Source organism: Ambystoma mexicanum, chromosome 1p, assembly GCF_040938575.1.
Source record: "Ambystoma mexicanum isolate Mex_15411 chromosome 1p, UKY_AmexF1_1, whole genome shotgun sequence".
NCBI lineage: Eukaryota > Metazoa > Chordata > Amphibia > Caudata > Ambystomatidae > Ambystoma > Ambystoma mexicanum.
In genome coordinates, this window is record NC_090921.1 from 756,138,265 (window position 1) to 756,155,613 (window position 17,349).

The 17,349-nt window shown below is 43.5% G+C and overlaps 1 protein-coding gene across 1 annotated transcript in view; it reads left to right on the top strand.

The window, feature by feature from the left end:
• The window catches only part of OAZ3 (ornithine decarboxylase antizyme 3), a 179,495-nt gene that overhangs the window by 123,754 nt on the left and 38,392 nt on the right, over positions 1-17,349 (top strand). The window contains exon 4 of the mRNA XM_069626441.1: positions 1,533-1,618. Coding sequence (XP_069482542.1) covers positions 1,533-1,618 — 86 coding nt within the window. The remainder of the gene's footprint in view (positions 1-1,532; positions 1,619-17,349) is intronic.

A 17,349-nucleotide genomic window follows, 5' to 3' on the forward strand; every position in this document is an offset into this window, starting at 1 on the left:
TAAATAAAAAAAAAGAAAGGGGTTTGTGGGGGTTCCCCCCCAAAAAAAAAATTTGATGTTTTTTTCTAAAAAAAATCGCGGCAAAAAACCCTGCGATGAAAAGTGCGGCGATGAAATCACGAAGAACCATACAAGGTTGGGGTGGGTTTGGCAGAATTGCAAGTTCATAGCAACCTTTACTTTCATCTGTTTAAAATCTCACTCCCCTGACATTTCATCCAGTGTGATCACAAAAAATGCTGCGGCACAGGGAGATAGTAATTTCCCATACATATATTTTATTGGGGGTATTTACTGATCACATCCGTTGCTTGAGGAAGAGGCAAGGCGTTCCACAAGAAGGGGTGGATAAAAGCTGTCACAGAGTTGATGAATGGGTTACATATTTGAGAAGAAGGTGGGTATAAAGAGTTACAAAATAAATTCGGGATTATGGTTTTCTCGATTGGTAGTGAGGACAGGGTGAAAATAATTGGGTACGACGTCGTTTCATCGCCTGCATGTTCATCCCCAGCCATTTTAACGTGCACATTCCCTTGCATGTGCTCATAGAATTTTTTAGGGGGGTGGGAAAGGGCAGATAAGGGTTTGAGCGGGTAGACAATAGCAAAAATAAGTGTGGGAGGGCCAACCCTCCCCCCCCCCAAAAAAAACAATGAGCATTTTCTATGGAATGTGCACGTTAAATTGACAGGAGATGAAATTACAAGCAATGAAATGACATGGAACCGAAAATTGATAGGGATCGAAGTGGTCCCTCCAAAGAGGGAGCAAACATGGGGGATGTGGATTGGTTTAACCTGTACAGTGGCTATTTGCTTGAGCCCAGAAGACATTCTGACATTTCAGACCTGGTCCCACAGCCAGCAGCTCCTGAGACAGTGATGACTGAAAACAATCAGTGGCGTTTTTAGTTGCTGAGGCCACCAAGTTTAATGTCTGGCAGTACTGGGCTTAAAAGGAGCACAGACTTCTCCAGGAGCATATGGTTCTGAAATGAGTGTAGAAGCCCTGCATTTATCCCCAGCGGGTGTGGTTAAACCATCACCTCTGAAACTAAGAGATAAAGCTAGTTAACTTAACCCTTGGGTATGCGCCACTATGAAAAGAAATGAGCTGGGGGGTGACAGCAAAATACTGCAGCGCCAGTAATCCATTATTAAATTCAAGCACTAATATGCTACTCTGACCCCCCACACAGTGCTGCACCGATGCACCTGAACAGCCTGGGTCCAGATTACGTATCTTTGCTGGGTGGTGCGAATTAAGGATACTTTTTTTGATTTGCATTTCTGTGTTTTCTCCGGTGGTGCTAAATTGCTTGGAGAAATAGTTCGCATGGTGGTAGTAAATCCCCGGTGCTCTTTACACTTGTCAAGTTCTTTTGACTCACCCAGCCCAATGTATATCATTTAGGTGTCTGGCCGGAATCTTCTTGATTTTAGAGTCACTGTAAAGGGCATAGGTTTCTGCAACTGATAGCATCGGAGCCTTTTAGTGCATTCTCTAAATATCAATATTTTTCTCTGTAGCCTAACGGCAGCCTTGGAGTTTGTGGAAGTGAAGACAAACGCCAATTTCGTCTTTGTGAACTTCAGCAAAGCCAGAAATGACCGTGGTAAGTGACACTCTAGTTTTAGTTGGTGCCATTGGATGGCATAATATTGCACCGGTATTAAGGTAGTGGTATTCACACTTTTTCATGCCGCGCCCCCCACCTTGGAGTAAAAATATTGTTTCTGGCTCCCCCACCTAGGCTTTCCTCTCCCTAGGGGGTCCAAGGAATGTCGGGGTGGGGGTTGGGGGGGGTCAGGCTCTTTAAAATATAGGCAGATTTTCTACTGCTTATATTTTATATTAAAAGTATTCACCTTAATCCTTTTTTTATATTAAAAAAAAGCAATCTTCATCTTTCTCCAAATATTCTGGGCCCCTCCCAGACATCCTTTGGGCACCTCTAGGGGGCCAGCCCCCTAGTTTGAAGACCACTGTTTTACGGACTGCAGGCATGGTCTTGACAAAACACCAACATGAGGGAACTCTGCTTTTCTTTTCTTTGCTTGTATTCTGCTTCACGTCAAACGTTGTAGCACACAGTCCATTTTATATTGGCCGTTTTGCTAAAAAACAAGGTAGTTGGGCTGTAGTTGAAGGTTATCTTTTCTTCAAAGGAACCGACACAAAATGAAATACATTCCAAAATCAACAACCAATTGCATCAAGTAAAACAGGCGGCTGTTATCACAGCTCTTAGAGGAGCAAATAAAATGCAAAACCAGCGTTTTCAAAATGGACATAATTTTGTTTTTAGAAGTGTTAATGTTAATGTTACAGGATATTTGTACCGCGCTCTATCATCACTGGAGTGGTCCCCTGACGCTCTGGCGGCTCTGAAAAAAAGGGAGGGGTGGGAGGTGAGTTAATGGGAATAAGCTGGAAAAGTGCAAGAGAGCAGTGATGTGCTTTTGGCGGCCTCAGCCGGAGGTCCATGAGGCTGGGCTTGGGGTGTTTTACCGTCGGTAGCCGTCTTGTGCTGTTGTGCAGGTCTATGTGTGGTTTGTATTGTTGTTGCAGTGTTATGAAGTTTGTGCAGATTGTTGTGTTGTAGGCTTATGGTTGTGTAGAGTTTGAGAGGTGTATTTAGAGGGGCAAAATTGTTAGTGGGTTGGTTAATTGGCCACGCTGTCTGGAAGCAAGGCGCTAAACTTCCGTATTCTCTTCAGGTGGGGTGCGTGAGGATCTCTGTGTCTCCGTCCAGATCTGGGGCTACCCTGAGGATCTCTGTGTCTCCGTCCAGATCTGGGGCTACCCGACAGTGTCTGTTTCCACTGAACGTGCACCAATCTCCCGAAATTGGACATTTTACCGTTTTTATCTTGGGACCATAAGCAGAACCCCTCTCTATCATTATTATATATAACCGAACACTTAGGTGCAATGTAGATGTACATGTTCGTTTGTTTTTTTCTAAATGCAATTGGTATTAATTTTCTCATACATTTCACAGTAGAATCATTTTCAGAGCCTATAACCTGCGCAGTAAGTCGGATTCTGAGGTAGCGTGCAGTTTGAACACTATTCCTCGTTCTAGCATTAACAATCGACACAATCTGAACGAGGAGTCGTTTGTGGCTTTGCTGATTACCGAGTTGAACGAAGGTGATAGGATTCAGAAATCTGCTGATCTAATGATTGGTATGAAGGCAAATTGCCCGAGACCTTAAGCAGGAGCTCATTGCCACTACTTTAACTAACACAGCGCACCCTCTAAATAATCGGAGGGTTTTGTATCCACTAAAGACGATCTCAGGGAACAAAATTACTAAATTCCTTCCAATAAAAGGTTCTAGTGCTGAAATTAAACAAGCCACAAACTAAATCCCAGAGATGAATGTCCATGTGTAAATAATTTCAGTATGCTCAAAATAGAAGACATGAATGATGATGATGTAGTTTTACTGACTCAAGCGCCTTAGACTCAGATCGTGATCAGGTACACTCTGTTTTTAACGACTCAATTCGTTCTGTTTTTTTCAAGTGTTATCTCAGATACGCCTCACCTGCGCCATACCCTAAGAGACGCTGATGAAAAAAACTAAATTTACAGCACCGACCATCTCCGTCCGCTCTGAACCTAGTCCTTAGTTCCTTCATCAACCGTTATAACAACATCACGGATCACGTGAAATCTCACTTGTTAATACTAAGGGCCTCATTACACGGATGGCGGAGAACCATGGCACTATTAGCGCCATGGTTCATGCCGGTAAAATACCAGCACCGCCTTGGCGGAAAGGGGAATTACCGCCCCATTCCAAGATTGGCGGGGCGGTAATTCCCCCTTCCACCATTGCCCTTCCCCATTCCCATTTTTGCCCCATAGGGCATAATGGGAATGGGGAAGGCGCTAATTACGGTACCGCAAATTGCGGTACCGTAATTAGCTCCCTGGGTCCCTTTGCGGGTTGGTTTTTAACGCCTGCAAAAAGCAGGCGTTAAATCCCCCAACCCGCAAAGGGACCTCGTAGTAAGGCGGTAAGGATTTACCGGTACCGGTAAATCCTTACCGCCATCCGTGTAATGAGGCCCTAAGTGTCATTAAAATAACGAAGGAAAACTTGGAGCAACCTCTGTTTAAGTTCATTAAATCACAAGAGGTTTGTCCACGCATGCTAGCGAACTTTGATATAGATGACAGAACTGTGAAAACCAAGCCCATTGTAATGAATAAAGGAGTAGTGGAAGAGATTGTGACAATAATTCCACTGAGTGTTGAGCGAATTGGGCCCAGAGAATTAGATTCAGCCTGTCCTGGTGGGTTAAAACACCAATCCCACAATCCTCGCAAATTGGTCCAATTAATCGACAGAAGAGAACCCGCAAACCCTGCAAGTGACATTGGTGCCATTAACCAAATTTGTAGGAAATGGGAAAGCTGATGAATCTACTAGCACACACTGGGATGACAGTCGTGGGTTAGGAGTAGTGGACTGTAACACTCTGAGAGAACATGAATCCTGCTTGAAAGACGTCAGCTGACCTATCACGACCCAAACTTCCCAGTTTCAGTATACATCTAATCAATATTTGAATAACTCCAAGGATAAATACTTGCGGAGAAGCCTCTTTTGGCCTTGAGAGGCAACATAAGCCAAATGTGTGAAGCACCTCGAGTATGAGCAAGGCACATAATCATCACATCTATCTGATCTTGGAATTTACACTTGGGAATGGAGAACACATTGCTCGAAATCGTTCCAATTTTCTTGCTCTACTAAGTGAGATACTGTGTCTAGTTAATAACAGCTAAACATATTGCACTAGCAGATTTTTTTGACCCGGTGCAAACTGATATTTTAGAAAGAAAAGTGCCAGTAAGAGTTGGGTTTGCTAAGTTAAGAGCAGAATCATGTAGACAGATGAGGTAGGATTAAGTGCCTTGTAGCAAACCCAGAGAATTAATATAGCTTTATAAACCTGTAGCGAGGGTCATACGGGGCGTTATGGGCCCTGAAGACCGAGGTATGTTAACGAGGTATGAGGGACCATAACGCCCTGTTACGTTCCAAGCTGCAGGTTTATAAAGTGATTAGAACACCCTCAGTATTTAGTTAAATAGGAAATCAGACATTACTTTTTGTAGGGTTGTGGGAGGTAATTAGCACCAGGGGCATCGAGGGTTTAATTATAGAAATCAACTGCAGGTGTGAGTAGTTTTAAAAAAAAAAAATTATCACGCAGAGCAATGCAGGGGCAAAGTTAGTTGTTTTAAATGTAAATATAATATTGAATTATTTCAACAACAAGAACGAGTGTATAGTTAACATTCAGTAGGTGGGCACTACATAATGATAATTTACATTAGTTTGTAGATTTTTCTGGTTCCTTCTTTGCAGCGTTTGTATTGCACTCTTATGGAGCTGAAAAAAAGGTTTCTTTACGTCGTTTTTTTCAGGGCGCGGGGGCACATTAAATATGCTTGCAGGGCAATGCAGCAGATAAAGTGTTGCCGAGTTTATTTTGTTAGCTTTCGTGAGGGGGCTGAGCTACGTTATGCCTGCTCACACACCAATGCAGAACAAATTGTTGCCGGAGCTTAAACATTCAACTTTCATTCACTTAGCTTCCGTGAGAGGGCATGGCCACGTCAGGCACGCTCGCATGGCAGCATAGTGGTTTAACTAATTCAGGTGCCTAATGGGACGTAGGCAGATTAGGAAGGGTGCAGCAACTTCTTTTCTGGGCTGTCATGGGCAGCGGAGGTATGCGATTCAATTATTCTCCGTGCTTTATTTAATCTGCGGGCTATCCCCGCTGTGCACCAAGCTACAAAACCATTATATTAAAAAAAGACAGCCACAAGGGGGCACGGATGGGGTGGTGTTCAAACAGTTAGGATGCATGCTAAGCAGTCCGCAGATTAACCAATCACTGCAAACACCAGAACGGTGTTCAAATAGGAAATTGAGTCGGAGTGAATACATTAAAAGTAAATACATGTAAATAAAATATGATTTGGGATTAAAGATCTCTTGCACTGGGAAAGGCAAGTCTAACCATAGAGTTTTGGTAGCTGAGATGGTGCAAAGTAGAACACAGGGAGCATGCGATTGGTCATGGTTGCCTGGAATCATATCAAAGGAACATGACTTACTAATCATAGACAGGCATTGTCTTTATTGCAGTAAATTAATTTCGTTTTTTGTCTTGAAATCTGAGGGGTTTTCCTAAATTAATAATAAATAATGATTTATGTCATGAATTAAGCACTTTTCCCATCATACTTTTCAAGGAGCAATGTTCCACCACAGTGGTTATCTGAAATGACTGTTGTTTGATTCAACAAATGGCTGTATGCGATAATGGGGTCCGGCCTTCGGGTGACGCGAGCATGGCCTTCAAAAATAAGTTTGCCTTTAAAATTGATGGCACTATAAATACATTTAGAGTAATCTTGGTAGTAATTATAACCATAGTTGGTGGGTCTGTGTACACATATGCTGGAACCCCTCACATTCCACTTTTGAAGTAGTCATTGAAGAGTTAGTCTTTGTTGGAAGTTTATATTCATAATTTGCCAAACCAAGAGATAGATAATAGCTTGCGATTTTTAATTCCTTGTGTTTGGAATTACCTATAGAAAGAGAGATTTTCCCCAGAGACGATCTTGTATACAAAGCAAAAAACATCAAATGGTCTAAGATGGAATGCTTGTATGAAGAAGTGGGGCCACGTAATGTTGAATGGGAATGTAACGGGAGATGTACCAAGTAAACATACATGGCACAGAGGCCCTCATTCCTCTAGAATTTACTATATTTTTGATACTGACGCATTGTTTAAAAGGTGTGAAAATCTCTGCGTTACCACCACCAAGCTGAGTGATCAGAATATACTGATCGCCACACTAAATTGGGAGCTGTATAAGGGCGAACATATAGCTGCGGTAGGATTGCCAACAAACATGAAAAGAACTACAATCTCATGGAGATTGACAAAAATAATTAATTTTAACAATCAAATTAAATTATTTTATAATAAAACAACCAATGAAATTCAATACAGAGAATTTACCTCCTATTATCCAAGAAAGAAGTGATGGGCTATCAAGGGGAAAGGGCAGTGAGAGCAAACGTTTATTTTTAATTATAAAATTGTGTTACAGTTTCTTGTAAACTTTTACACTCAATTTTAAACAAAATAATACAAAGTTGTTCAAAATTGTTTGAAAGGCTTGCAAGAAACCAAAACACAAAGAATAGCCAAGATAGTCACTGGCAAAAATCTTCTCTCATAGCAAAAATCAAATCAAGTGAATAGTCGTTTTTAATTTAGCCGCAAGTTTAGTAGATAGCATTAAAAACTAAAACCGAGCTCAGTCCATGCTGCTTCACCCTTTTGTTCTTTAAACCCAAAAGGATTTTTTCTAGGAGTGAAGTTAGAGCAATAATTAAAGTCTGATTTGAAGCGGTCATGAGCCTTTCTCGCAAATCGTTGGACAAAATACGAGCACTTGAGTGTACAAAGGGCCCTAGTTGGTTAATTCTCAGCTGTTGGAACGAAGGGCACACCAGCACTAAGTGAAATAATTATTCGATTAAATCTAAACCACACATCCGGCATTTCCTCAAGCCTCTTGGAAGGCCCAATGTGGGCCCCATGATTTCTAGGGTGGGTAGAACATTTAGTCGGAATTTAAAATACAGCTCCCAATGTTTTTTAGATGGGCACTTTGCTGAATAGGGTCATACTTTAGGCAAATGGATGAATAAATGGGGATTATTTTTATACAGTGCCAATCTATTTAGGTCTCCATGAACTTTAATTCTATCCCATGTGATGATTTTCCTTTTTTTCACATGCTCAGTGTCTGAGGCATCCAGCAAAATCATTTCAGAAAAGTGAATGCATTTTCTGTGGAACCTAGCTAATGCTGAGTTGTGAGGCAAGTTACCCTCCAGAAGGGTCTTCATGTAGGAGTAAAGGGAAATACCTTCTGTCCCCATAAATTTGGAATGCAGGGACAGACACCTTTTTATATATTGGGCCCACCAAGAAGTGAGGCAGAGTTCTGATCTAATAGCACGGATGGGTGTGGATTTAGGTAGGCCTAAGACAGTCTTCCAAACCTTACCTTCCAGTCAATCGAAAAAAAGGATCTGTCCCGACAAGGCATTAATTCACAACCATGCAGAATAATAGCAATGTCTTTAAGTTTATGAAGTTCGATCAATGGCAAAAAGGAGAAGGCACAAAGCTTCCTCCGAAGGGCCTTCATGAGGAAGATGCTGGGCCTATGTTTGGTGATCATTCTTTCCCTTTGGAACTGAAATTGTTTTTTTGGGGAGATTAGGAATCTAAAATAGATTATTGCTGGAACATGGTCGATTTTTGCCTGATTTAAGGTCCAGACGTAAGACCTCAGCCTCCGCTTTGTGGAGTAAGCTAGGATAAATTATTTCCGAGGATTAATACTCAAGTGATTTCGCTCCATATACCCATTTATCCCATCCAGAAGTCTTTGGAGCCCCACAGGGGTGTAGTCATGAACAATAAGTCATCCACATAGGCAATTATGTTTACTCTTAGCTCACCCCATTTGGGAGCAAGCCCCCGCCCCATGAGAGGGACTCCGTACACGAATCTGCCAGAAAGAGATTAAAGAGGATGGGTTCAAGAATACAACCCTGGCAGACCCCTCTGGTGACCATGATTGGTTTTGATAAGTCGCCAAGGGTGTTTAGTCTAACACTTAGTGTTGTTACTGTATAATAGCTGGATAATTCTCAGAAGTCCTGGACAGATAACCCCACCTTGTCAACTTCCCCCAAAGTAAAGCAAGGTCGATGTTGTCGAAGGCTGCCGTAAGATCTAAAACTGCTACATATAGTGTTTTGCCAAATGCACCGCCTATAAGTTCAAGTGGACAGAGCCAGGGCACTAATTAAGGTCCCTACCCCTTTCTTGAACCCTGTTTGCTGCAGGCTCAGCAAGTTCTTACTATCCACCCATTTGTTTAGATCTTTCAAAACTAATTTAGCAAAATCTTTGGCCGAGGAATCAATCAAAGCTATCGGTCTATAATTAGCAAGGTCTAATATTGTTCCTGATTTGAATATAGGGACGATGTGTCAAGATTCAGCAGGATGACTCCCGGGAGGCCTATACTCCATCCCCATGCACCAGTCAGAGAGAGAATACAAACTCCCTAACAAGTTATTGATGCCACAGGTGGGAAACTTGAACTTCAGCAGCGGATTCCCAGCAAGAACAAAAGGATAAGGTTAACCCCACTCTTGGCACTGGGTCTCATATGACAGAGAGCATAAGCAAAGGGACCTACCTAGTGGGAACTCCACCTATAGACAAGACAATGGCATTCCCTCCTTGGGAAGGAGGAGAGTGTTGAGGTTCACAGTTCCTTGATGGATGCAGCTCCAGGAGAGGGGCTTCCGAAAAAGTCCAGAGTTAATGTTCTAAGAAGGGGGACAGATCCAAGGGCAAAATCCAGGAAAACAAAAATAGCCAAAAACACAAAAATGAAGTTCAAATTGTCCAAAGGGTCCAGGAGAAATTCCAATACACCAAAGCTGAAGAGTGATGCAGGGGAAAATCCCAAAAAGCAGAGCGGAGGTCAAAAAGCCAGTAAAGCATAAAGTCAAAAGCACAAAGTCTCCACAGCAAAAGGGTAATCCAAAGGAAATCCGATAGCACACAGCCAAAGGGTCAAAATTACAAGAGCAGATAAATAGAGTAACAGCGTAGCAAGCCACTCACAGGAAACGTTGAGAAGCAACATCCTGCTTTAAGGGAGGATATTTCAGGGGCAACGCACTCGCCTTCGAAGCAAGACAACGTGGAGCACCGCAGATTCGATCCCTGGGTCCGCGCTTAGAAACCTCTGGGTATTAAGCATGTTATAAATAACCAATTACAATTATGGCAGGACTTTTATACTGCCCTTCCTTATTGGATCACGTGATGCGAGCGGTGTGACGTCCCCGTGCTCTGATGTCGTGGATGTGCCATGGCAACCTCCAAGAATGCAAGGAACCCCGTGCCAGGAGGCAGAAAGAAGACCTCTTGCCACGGGTATAAGTGGGGAATCCGCAACAACCCTGTGAGGATTGCTGTTGTCGCGAAAATGAGGAGGAGGATCTTGCGACCCGAGGCGAGCATATGGGAAGAGCGCAACTCCGCAAACTAGGGCATGCCAAAGAAGCCACATCCTGGGACAATAATTGAAACAGGATATCTGCCCATAAAGGGGCATCGTCCTTAAAGAATAAGTTTGGCACCCCATCCGAGAGATCAAACATTTACACATGTATGACAATTTGCTACAAACTATAAGAAAATAGATGCGAAGAGACATTCTAGCTTTGAAAAGAATGCAGCTATGTATTACAAAAAGTGAGGACAAGGAACGTAAACTAAAAGAAGCCTACACAAATTGGCTAAGGAGCCATCGTCATTTAATCTTGCAGCGATGGTGAACAAATGTTAACGATTAAAGAGGAACACAGCTGATTTTGGTCACTGATTCAGAATCCCAAATTTAAATACAGAGATACAATACAATCATATAAATTAAGAAAGGTGGGTAGACCACTTCGATAAATTACATAACACACACTCCAAGGAATCTCAACAAATAGAGCAAGCTGGACCTTGGGGCCTAAATCTTAATTATGATGCCATTTTGGAATTGATTCAGAAGTCATCTAAATCAAGACCACCAGGCACATATGGGCTCAGATATAGAGTATTTGAAGGTGCACCATATTTGTGGTCTTTGATTCTCTTGCTCTTATTAAAAAAATATATTAACGACCACTCCAATCTTGTAGACATTTTTTTATGTAGTTACTATACATAAAAAGGAGAATGAAGTAACACTTAATTATCATTGCATTGCTCTGTTGGACGCAGAAAGTCAAACCTTTGTGTCCTTATTGTTAAGAGATTGAGACATGAGCTAGTTTCGTGGGTAGACTTACAACATTTCATACTTGTTTCAGAAGAGGAATTTGCACTTCTCTGAATGGTCTCATATTGGAGATTTTTGGACAACAGTCAGCGATAACGAATATCGCCCCTCTGTTTGTTGCATCGATTGATCTCTCACTAGCCTTCGACATGGGAGACTGTGGGCATTTGTGGGATAAATCACAATCTTGGCAACTCCTGGCTAGCTTATTAAACATTCTCATACATCTACACACAAATACCAAAATAAGGGTTTTTAGGCTTGCACCAGGGGTGCGTTGTAATTCCATGCCTTTTCAATCTCTACCTTTCTGATATGGGCCATTATTTGGAAAAGGTGGATTTTCTATCACCTAGACTGGGAAAGTGCAAAATCTGATGGATTACATATGCAGCTGATGTGATCCTTATGAATGACACCCACATTTGGTTGCAACGTTTGATGCACCAGTTGTATCACTATACCAGTGAAAATAAATTGATAATTAATGTTAATAAAACAATACAAAATAAAAAAATCTGATTGTCTAGATCTAGAGGTATTTATGGATTTGAGAGGAAATAAGCAGTGAGAAGTTGGAGATAGTCCAAGAAATCAAATACTTCAGCTTTTATTTGGTGTCTACACCACAAAAAGTGATTTTGAGTCTGAACTTTTCAAGAAAGTAGAACAACTTGGAGCTCAGAAGAGATGTATAAAGAGGAAATATGGATGATTCACAATCTCTCCTTCTCCTTTCGGATGAAGAGGTGGATACAAAGAAGGTAGTACAACTTTCTGTGTTAAATGAAAATTAGACACAATTTCGGGCAACAATGTGGATTTAACTTTAAGGACCAAGAAAATTGTATAAGGAGACTTGCAAAACATGGCTTGAAGTTCACACACCCTACGGGCTGATGTGAGAGCAACTAAAAGAGTGGTTTGAAGGTTGACAACCTTAAAGGACAAGAATGAATTGGTTTCGAAGGGAGTAGACATGCACAATTTTAGATTAAGGTCCTAAACTGGAACCTGAAAAGGGATCAGAGGGAACACATTCATCAGTCCCTTCAGAAATGTTATCACTAGTGGCATCACTAGTGGCATTTTGAAGAAAGATATCTCCTCAGACAAGCGCTTAAAAATTGACAACGCAGCCGGATATCCTTTCATTGTGCCAACCTGGAGCCACAGATTAGCTAGATGTAACAAGAGCAATAACATCATAGGTGTACTGCACAGAAAAGGGTCCACATTCTTATCCCTGCACCAGCTGCAGGACTTGTTCCAGCAGCAGCGGTACAAGGATTTTGTTGCTGGCCTTTTGGCCAAAAGCAACATTTCCATAACATTATTTGGAAGAACTCAATCCTTACATCTCAACCTCTCAGACACCAGGTGTGAAGGTTGAGTGTCTTGACCTCTGGAAGGAGAATCCAACCTTCCTCCCATGTGAAAAGATCCTCTCCTTGCAAAAGACAAATTGGAGGGCAGATGACCATGTCTAGAAGGTCTGGGTACCACAACCTCCTGGCCCAATCTGGAGCAATTAGGGTCATGAATTTCCCAAACTTTCTCAACCGCTTGATCACATGAGGAATGACTGGGACTGGAGGAAATGCATACAGGAGTGGAAACTCCCAGTCCCCTAGAGCTCCTCTTGGGGGAAATGCTGTGGAGCAGTACAGCTCGCACTTCTGGTGGGCACTGGTTACAAACAGATCTACTTGAGGGGTTCCCCAAACGGTGAAGATCTCTTCAAGGACTTCCTGAGCTAGTTCCCACTCGTCTGAGACTATGCTCTGCCTGCTCGGAGCGTTCAACACCATGTTCTACTCTCCGGCTAGGTGAACCGGCAATACGGATATTCCCTCTTGAATTCCCCAGAACCAGAGCTGCATTGCCTCTCTGCACAGTGGTAGTGATCCTACACCTCCTCTCTTGTTGAGGTAGTACATGGCCACCATTTTGTCCTTCATTATCAGGACATTCTTTCCTCATACAGAGGGCAGAAAGGCCTTCAGTGCTAGTCTGATTGCCCTAAGCTCTAAAAGGTTGATGTGTAGTTTTTACTCTGATGGAGACCAACGACCGCTGATTGTTACATAGTTGGCGTGGGCTGCCCACCTCGTGTGTGAGGTGTCCGTTACTACTGTTATCTCCGGCCATGGTTGCCAAAAGGGTTCTCTCTCCAGAATGTGCCCTCGCAGGCCCAGCACAGGAGATCCTACGTGACTCTGCTTGGAACCTGAAGAAGGTCTGACACCTTTCCTGAGAATTGAGACACTCAGTCCTGAGAGCCCATTGGAGGGATCTCATTCTCAGGTGAGCCTCTGGCACCAGGACAATTCAGGATTCCATGAGGCCGAGCAACCTTAGAAAGTTGAAGGCCGGAAGACGTTGGGCACTCTGGAATTTGGTGACCATCTGCAGAATGTATTGAGCCTTCACCTCGGGTTGGGAGGCTTTTCCCAAGGATGCATCCAGTACTTCTCCAATGAACTGGAGTCTTTGAGATGGTATCATGTGGGACTTTTGGAATTGTGGGAGAAACCCAGTCTGTGAAGAGAGTGGCAGGTTATGCTGAGATGTTCCAGGGCTTGTTCAGGAGAACGGGGCCTGATCAGCCAATCGCCCAGGTAGGGATAGATGTGAATCCCTCCTCTCCTGAGACTCGCTGCCAACATCACCATTAACTTGGTGAAAACCCTTGGGCAGAGGTCAGCCCAAAAGGCAGAACTCGAAATTGATAATGAGAACCGCCAAGGGCGAACCTCAGGTACTTTCTGTGCTTGTGATGGATTGGCACATGAAATTAAGTACCCTGAAGGTCAATGACATCATCCAGTCCTGGAGCTGAAGTGCCTAAAGGATCTGAGAGTGTGTGACCATCTCAAACTTGTCATTCCCGAGGAACTTGTTCAAGCTTCTTAAGTCCAAGATGGGTCTCAATCCTCCGTCCTTCTTGGGCATTAGAAAGTAAGGGGAGTACCAACCCTTGTTCCTCTCCGCTACAGGTACTGATTCTATAGCACCTTTCTCTAGCTGGGTCAACATTTCCTGCTCAAGGAGCGGATCAGGAATTATGAGAGTTGACCCCCAGTGGATGATCCTGAGGCCTTTTTCGAAAGGGAAGGCAGTAACAGTGATCTACTGTTTCCAATGCCCATGCATCTGAAGTAATAGCCTGCCATTCTGGCTTTCAGAGTCTGCCTCCCACCAGGGTTTTATGGACTAAGGCCTCAGAGAGGTTTTGAGATGGCTGATGCAGCGAATGAGGGTAAAACAGCCATTGCATGCGCGGTTTTAGCACCTCTCCCCCGTCCACCACAGGGGAATCTCCTTTGACCTCTCTGACTCGCCAGTCCTCTCGCTCTTCCATCTGAGGAATAAAATAACAATGCACTGTCCCTCCAAGCCGTTCCACTGGTGCTGTCTGATCGCAGCACCAAGGGATTTGGCTGCCGCTTTGGAGGTCTGCAGGTTCTCCAAGCTTTCGTCAGCCTTACTTGCAAATTAGCGTGTGCCATCAAAGGGCATGTTAAGAAGCCTTGATTGCACGTCAGAAGCAAACCCTGACTTTAACCACGCAAACCTGCCTATCGCAGTGCTAGCCGCCATTGCTCTGCTGAGTCGAGTCCAGTTTGAAGGGACTTGCACATAGCCTCCTTCCCATCTTTAATAATTTTCATGAATCCGCTTCTTTCTTCCACTTTCAGTAATATGATCAGCCACCATTGCTATACAGTCCCACAGGCTAAATGTGAACTTGGCAAGTGTGCATGTAGCGTTTGCTGACTTAAGGGCCATACTGCCAGCCGAGAAAACCTTTCTTGCAAGGCATCATTCGGTTCGTCATCCCTGTCTGGGGGAATCGTTGGGTAGGCAGTCTGTTTTGAAGTAGATGTGGTGGCCTACACCACCAGGTTTTCTGGAGTGGGATGTTTTGAGTAATAATAAGGATTGCTACTGGAGGTCCTGTATGTAATTTGTCAATTTGTATTCACCACCGGAATTAGCTCTGGCGTATACCAGTTTGCACTGATCCGCCTTTGTAAGGCTATATAAAAGGGAAGATGTCTAAAATGTCTGTCAAGTCATCCTGCTCAAAAGGTGGTGCTGGCCTACCTGTTAGGGAGAATTCTCATAAATGGCTGATTTCCCTTACCTAATGAGTCCCTCAGCAGCTTTGCTGGCTTTCTAGGGTTTATTTTTTTTCACCCATCTTACATGGAGTATTGGAAAGGGTTAATTATTATCCCTTTTTGTCGGTTCCTCTTGCAGCACTGTTTCGCTCCCTTTCCATTAAGGGTAACTACCCTATTTTTTCTACCGTGGTTATCTTATATAACCATGGTATTTTTTTAGGCTATTATATTAGCCTCGAACTTAAACCCGCTTGACCATATTGATTTTAATATTGTTGCGGCTGGGTTTAGTCGCCATTTCTTTTAGTAAAGTCTTTCTCGTATTCGTCTCTATGCACCAAACCAGGTTTCGTTCCTTTGTTCACCGTCTTTTCACAGGCTTCTGCACAGAAGCCCTCCTTTAGGCACCTGAAAGTCTGGGTAGGCAGGATCTGAGGGAGGGGTCTTCAGTCCCCTGCCATGGGTTCCCTTGGTAACCCAAGTCGCACTCCTGTTTGATTGGCTGGGCGACTGCCAGCCAGGCTGTGTGAATGGGGGAAAATTGCATAAAAAGAAGGTCTCTGGAACGAAATAACCAATGAGGAGCTGATGGAAGAGGACCCCTACCACGACTGAACCACCCGGTGAAGCCCTGCTGCAGGTCCGAATCTTCAACTCCAAATGCACGAGAGGATCCTCCAGGAATCTTCTTCCCTTGAGCTGGTGGGACCAACCAGTTCGCCCAAACTTCAAGCCAGGACCTCTCCTCTGGTTGAATTCCCTGTAAAGAGCTACAGTGGGCCGGATAGCCAGGATGGTCGGACCCTGCTTGGGTTTTAAGGAGTGCACCTTTTATTTGTTGTTTAGCTCTGCTGCTTGTTTCTTCCCTGGGTAGTGCAGAACCCTCCAGCTTCCTACTTCGTGTCAGTCCAACAGTCGCTTCAGGAACCATGAGCCTGCAGGAACTACCAGGAACGTCTGCCCCAGCTACAGCTTCTTCTCCGTTTTAAGTTACTGTGCAAATCCGGTTGTTCGTTTCGTTCAGCTGCGGTGAAAGTGTGTGAAATCTTTCGCCAAATCGAGGGCTTGTCCTTCACTTCTTATAACACTAACTTTTCTGCTAACCAACTTCGTCCGGAACTCGTGGCGCAAACTTTACCGTGAACTATCCCTGAACTGTGTGCTCTTGAGCAAAAAACTTTTGTCCCATTGACTTTGGTCCTAAGCCTTTTTTTACCTGATCTTATCACTGTAGTTTCTCTTGTTCAATCGCCCTGAGTACTTACCTGTTGGTGTGGTTCAATTTCTACCTAACTTTGTCTTTTCATTATCAGAGTGCCATTTTGCTCCCACTTCATTTTCGAGCATAACTGGTCTGAAAACTATTGGGAGCGGTGTGGTGTATTAAGAGTGTGACTTTAAACTGCTAATAATAGTGTAATGTTATACAACTGAAGAGTAAAATAAATGTATATTCTTTTGCTTGAAAACCTTGAGTCAGTGTTTGCCTGAATCATAGTAATTGCTGTCCTTTGTGTAACTATTTGATACTGCTCACTTACTCTTGAGATAAGTCTGGCTGCTCTGCCACTGCTACCACTTTTTCTTTGTGGCACAGGCTTGTACCAAAGGTGAATTTGTGCTGCCCCTTGTAGTCTTAATTTTGTGTAGTGTTCCCAAAGGGTACTGCATAGGATTGTGCTTAACACTGCCCCCACCCTAAAAGTTCAATGATTCTAGTCATTAATTGCCGATATGGCCCATTTGCGTGGTCTGAGGGGTCTGCCAAATTCAATCTCGGGAGAAGTTTCTATCCCACTTGCTGTCTGTAGTGCCTCATATAGATCCTTCATTCTTGACTCTCCTGATATTAGAGCCTCTGGAACATCTAGTGTCCCATACTCCAAGCCAAAAGGCCAAGTTTCATTTTCTGATGGCTCATGCTAATCATATATTGCAGAAAGAGACTTGAAAAAGTCCTGTCCTGGAAGTGGAGTGAAGGATTCTTTCATTTTCTCTACGTCCTTTGCGAATTTTGGCATTTTTATCGATGACGGCAAAGTTCTCTGGGATGTCTAGGGCTTTGACGACAATGGCATCAAAGATTTAGCTGGTAGGGGCGTCGAACCCATCGTTGTAGAAGGTGTCGAAGATTTTGACTTCGAAGGAGTAGGTTTGTGACTCAAAAGGACCTTCAAAGGTTCTCAAGGAGTTTTCTCATGGACACCCGGGCTCAAGGGCGCACAGGGG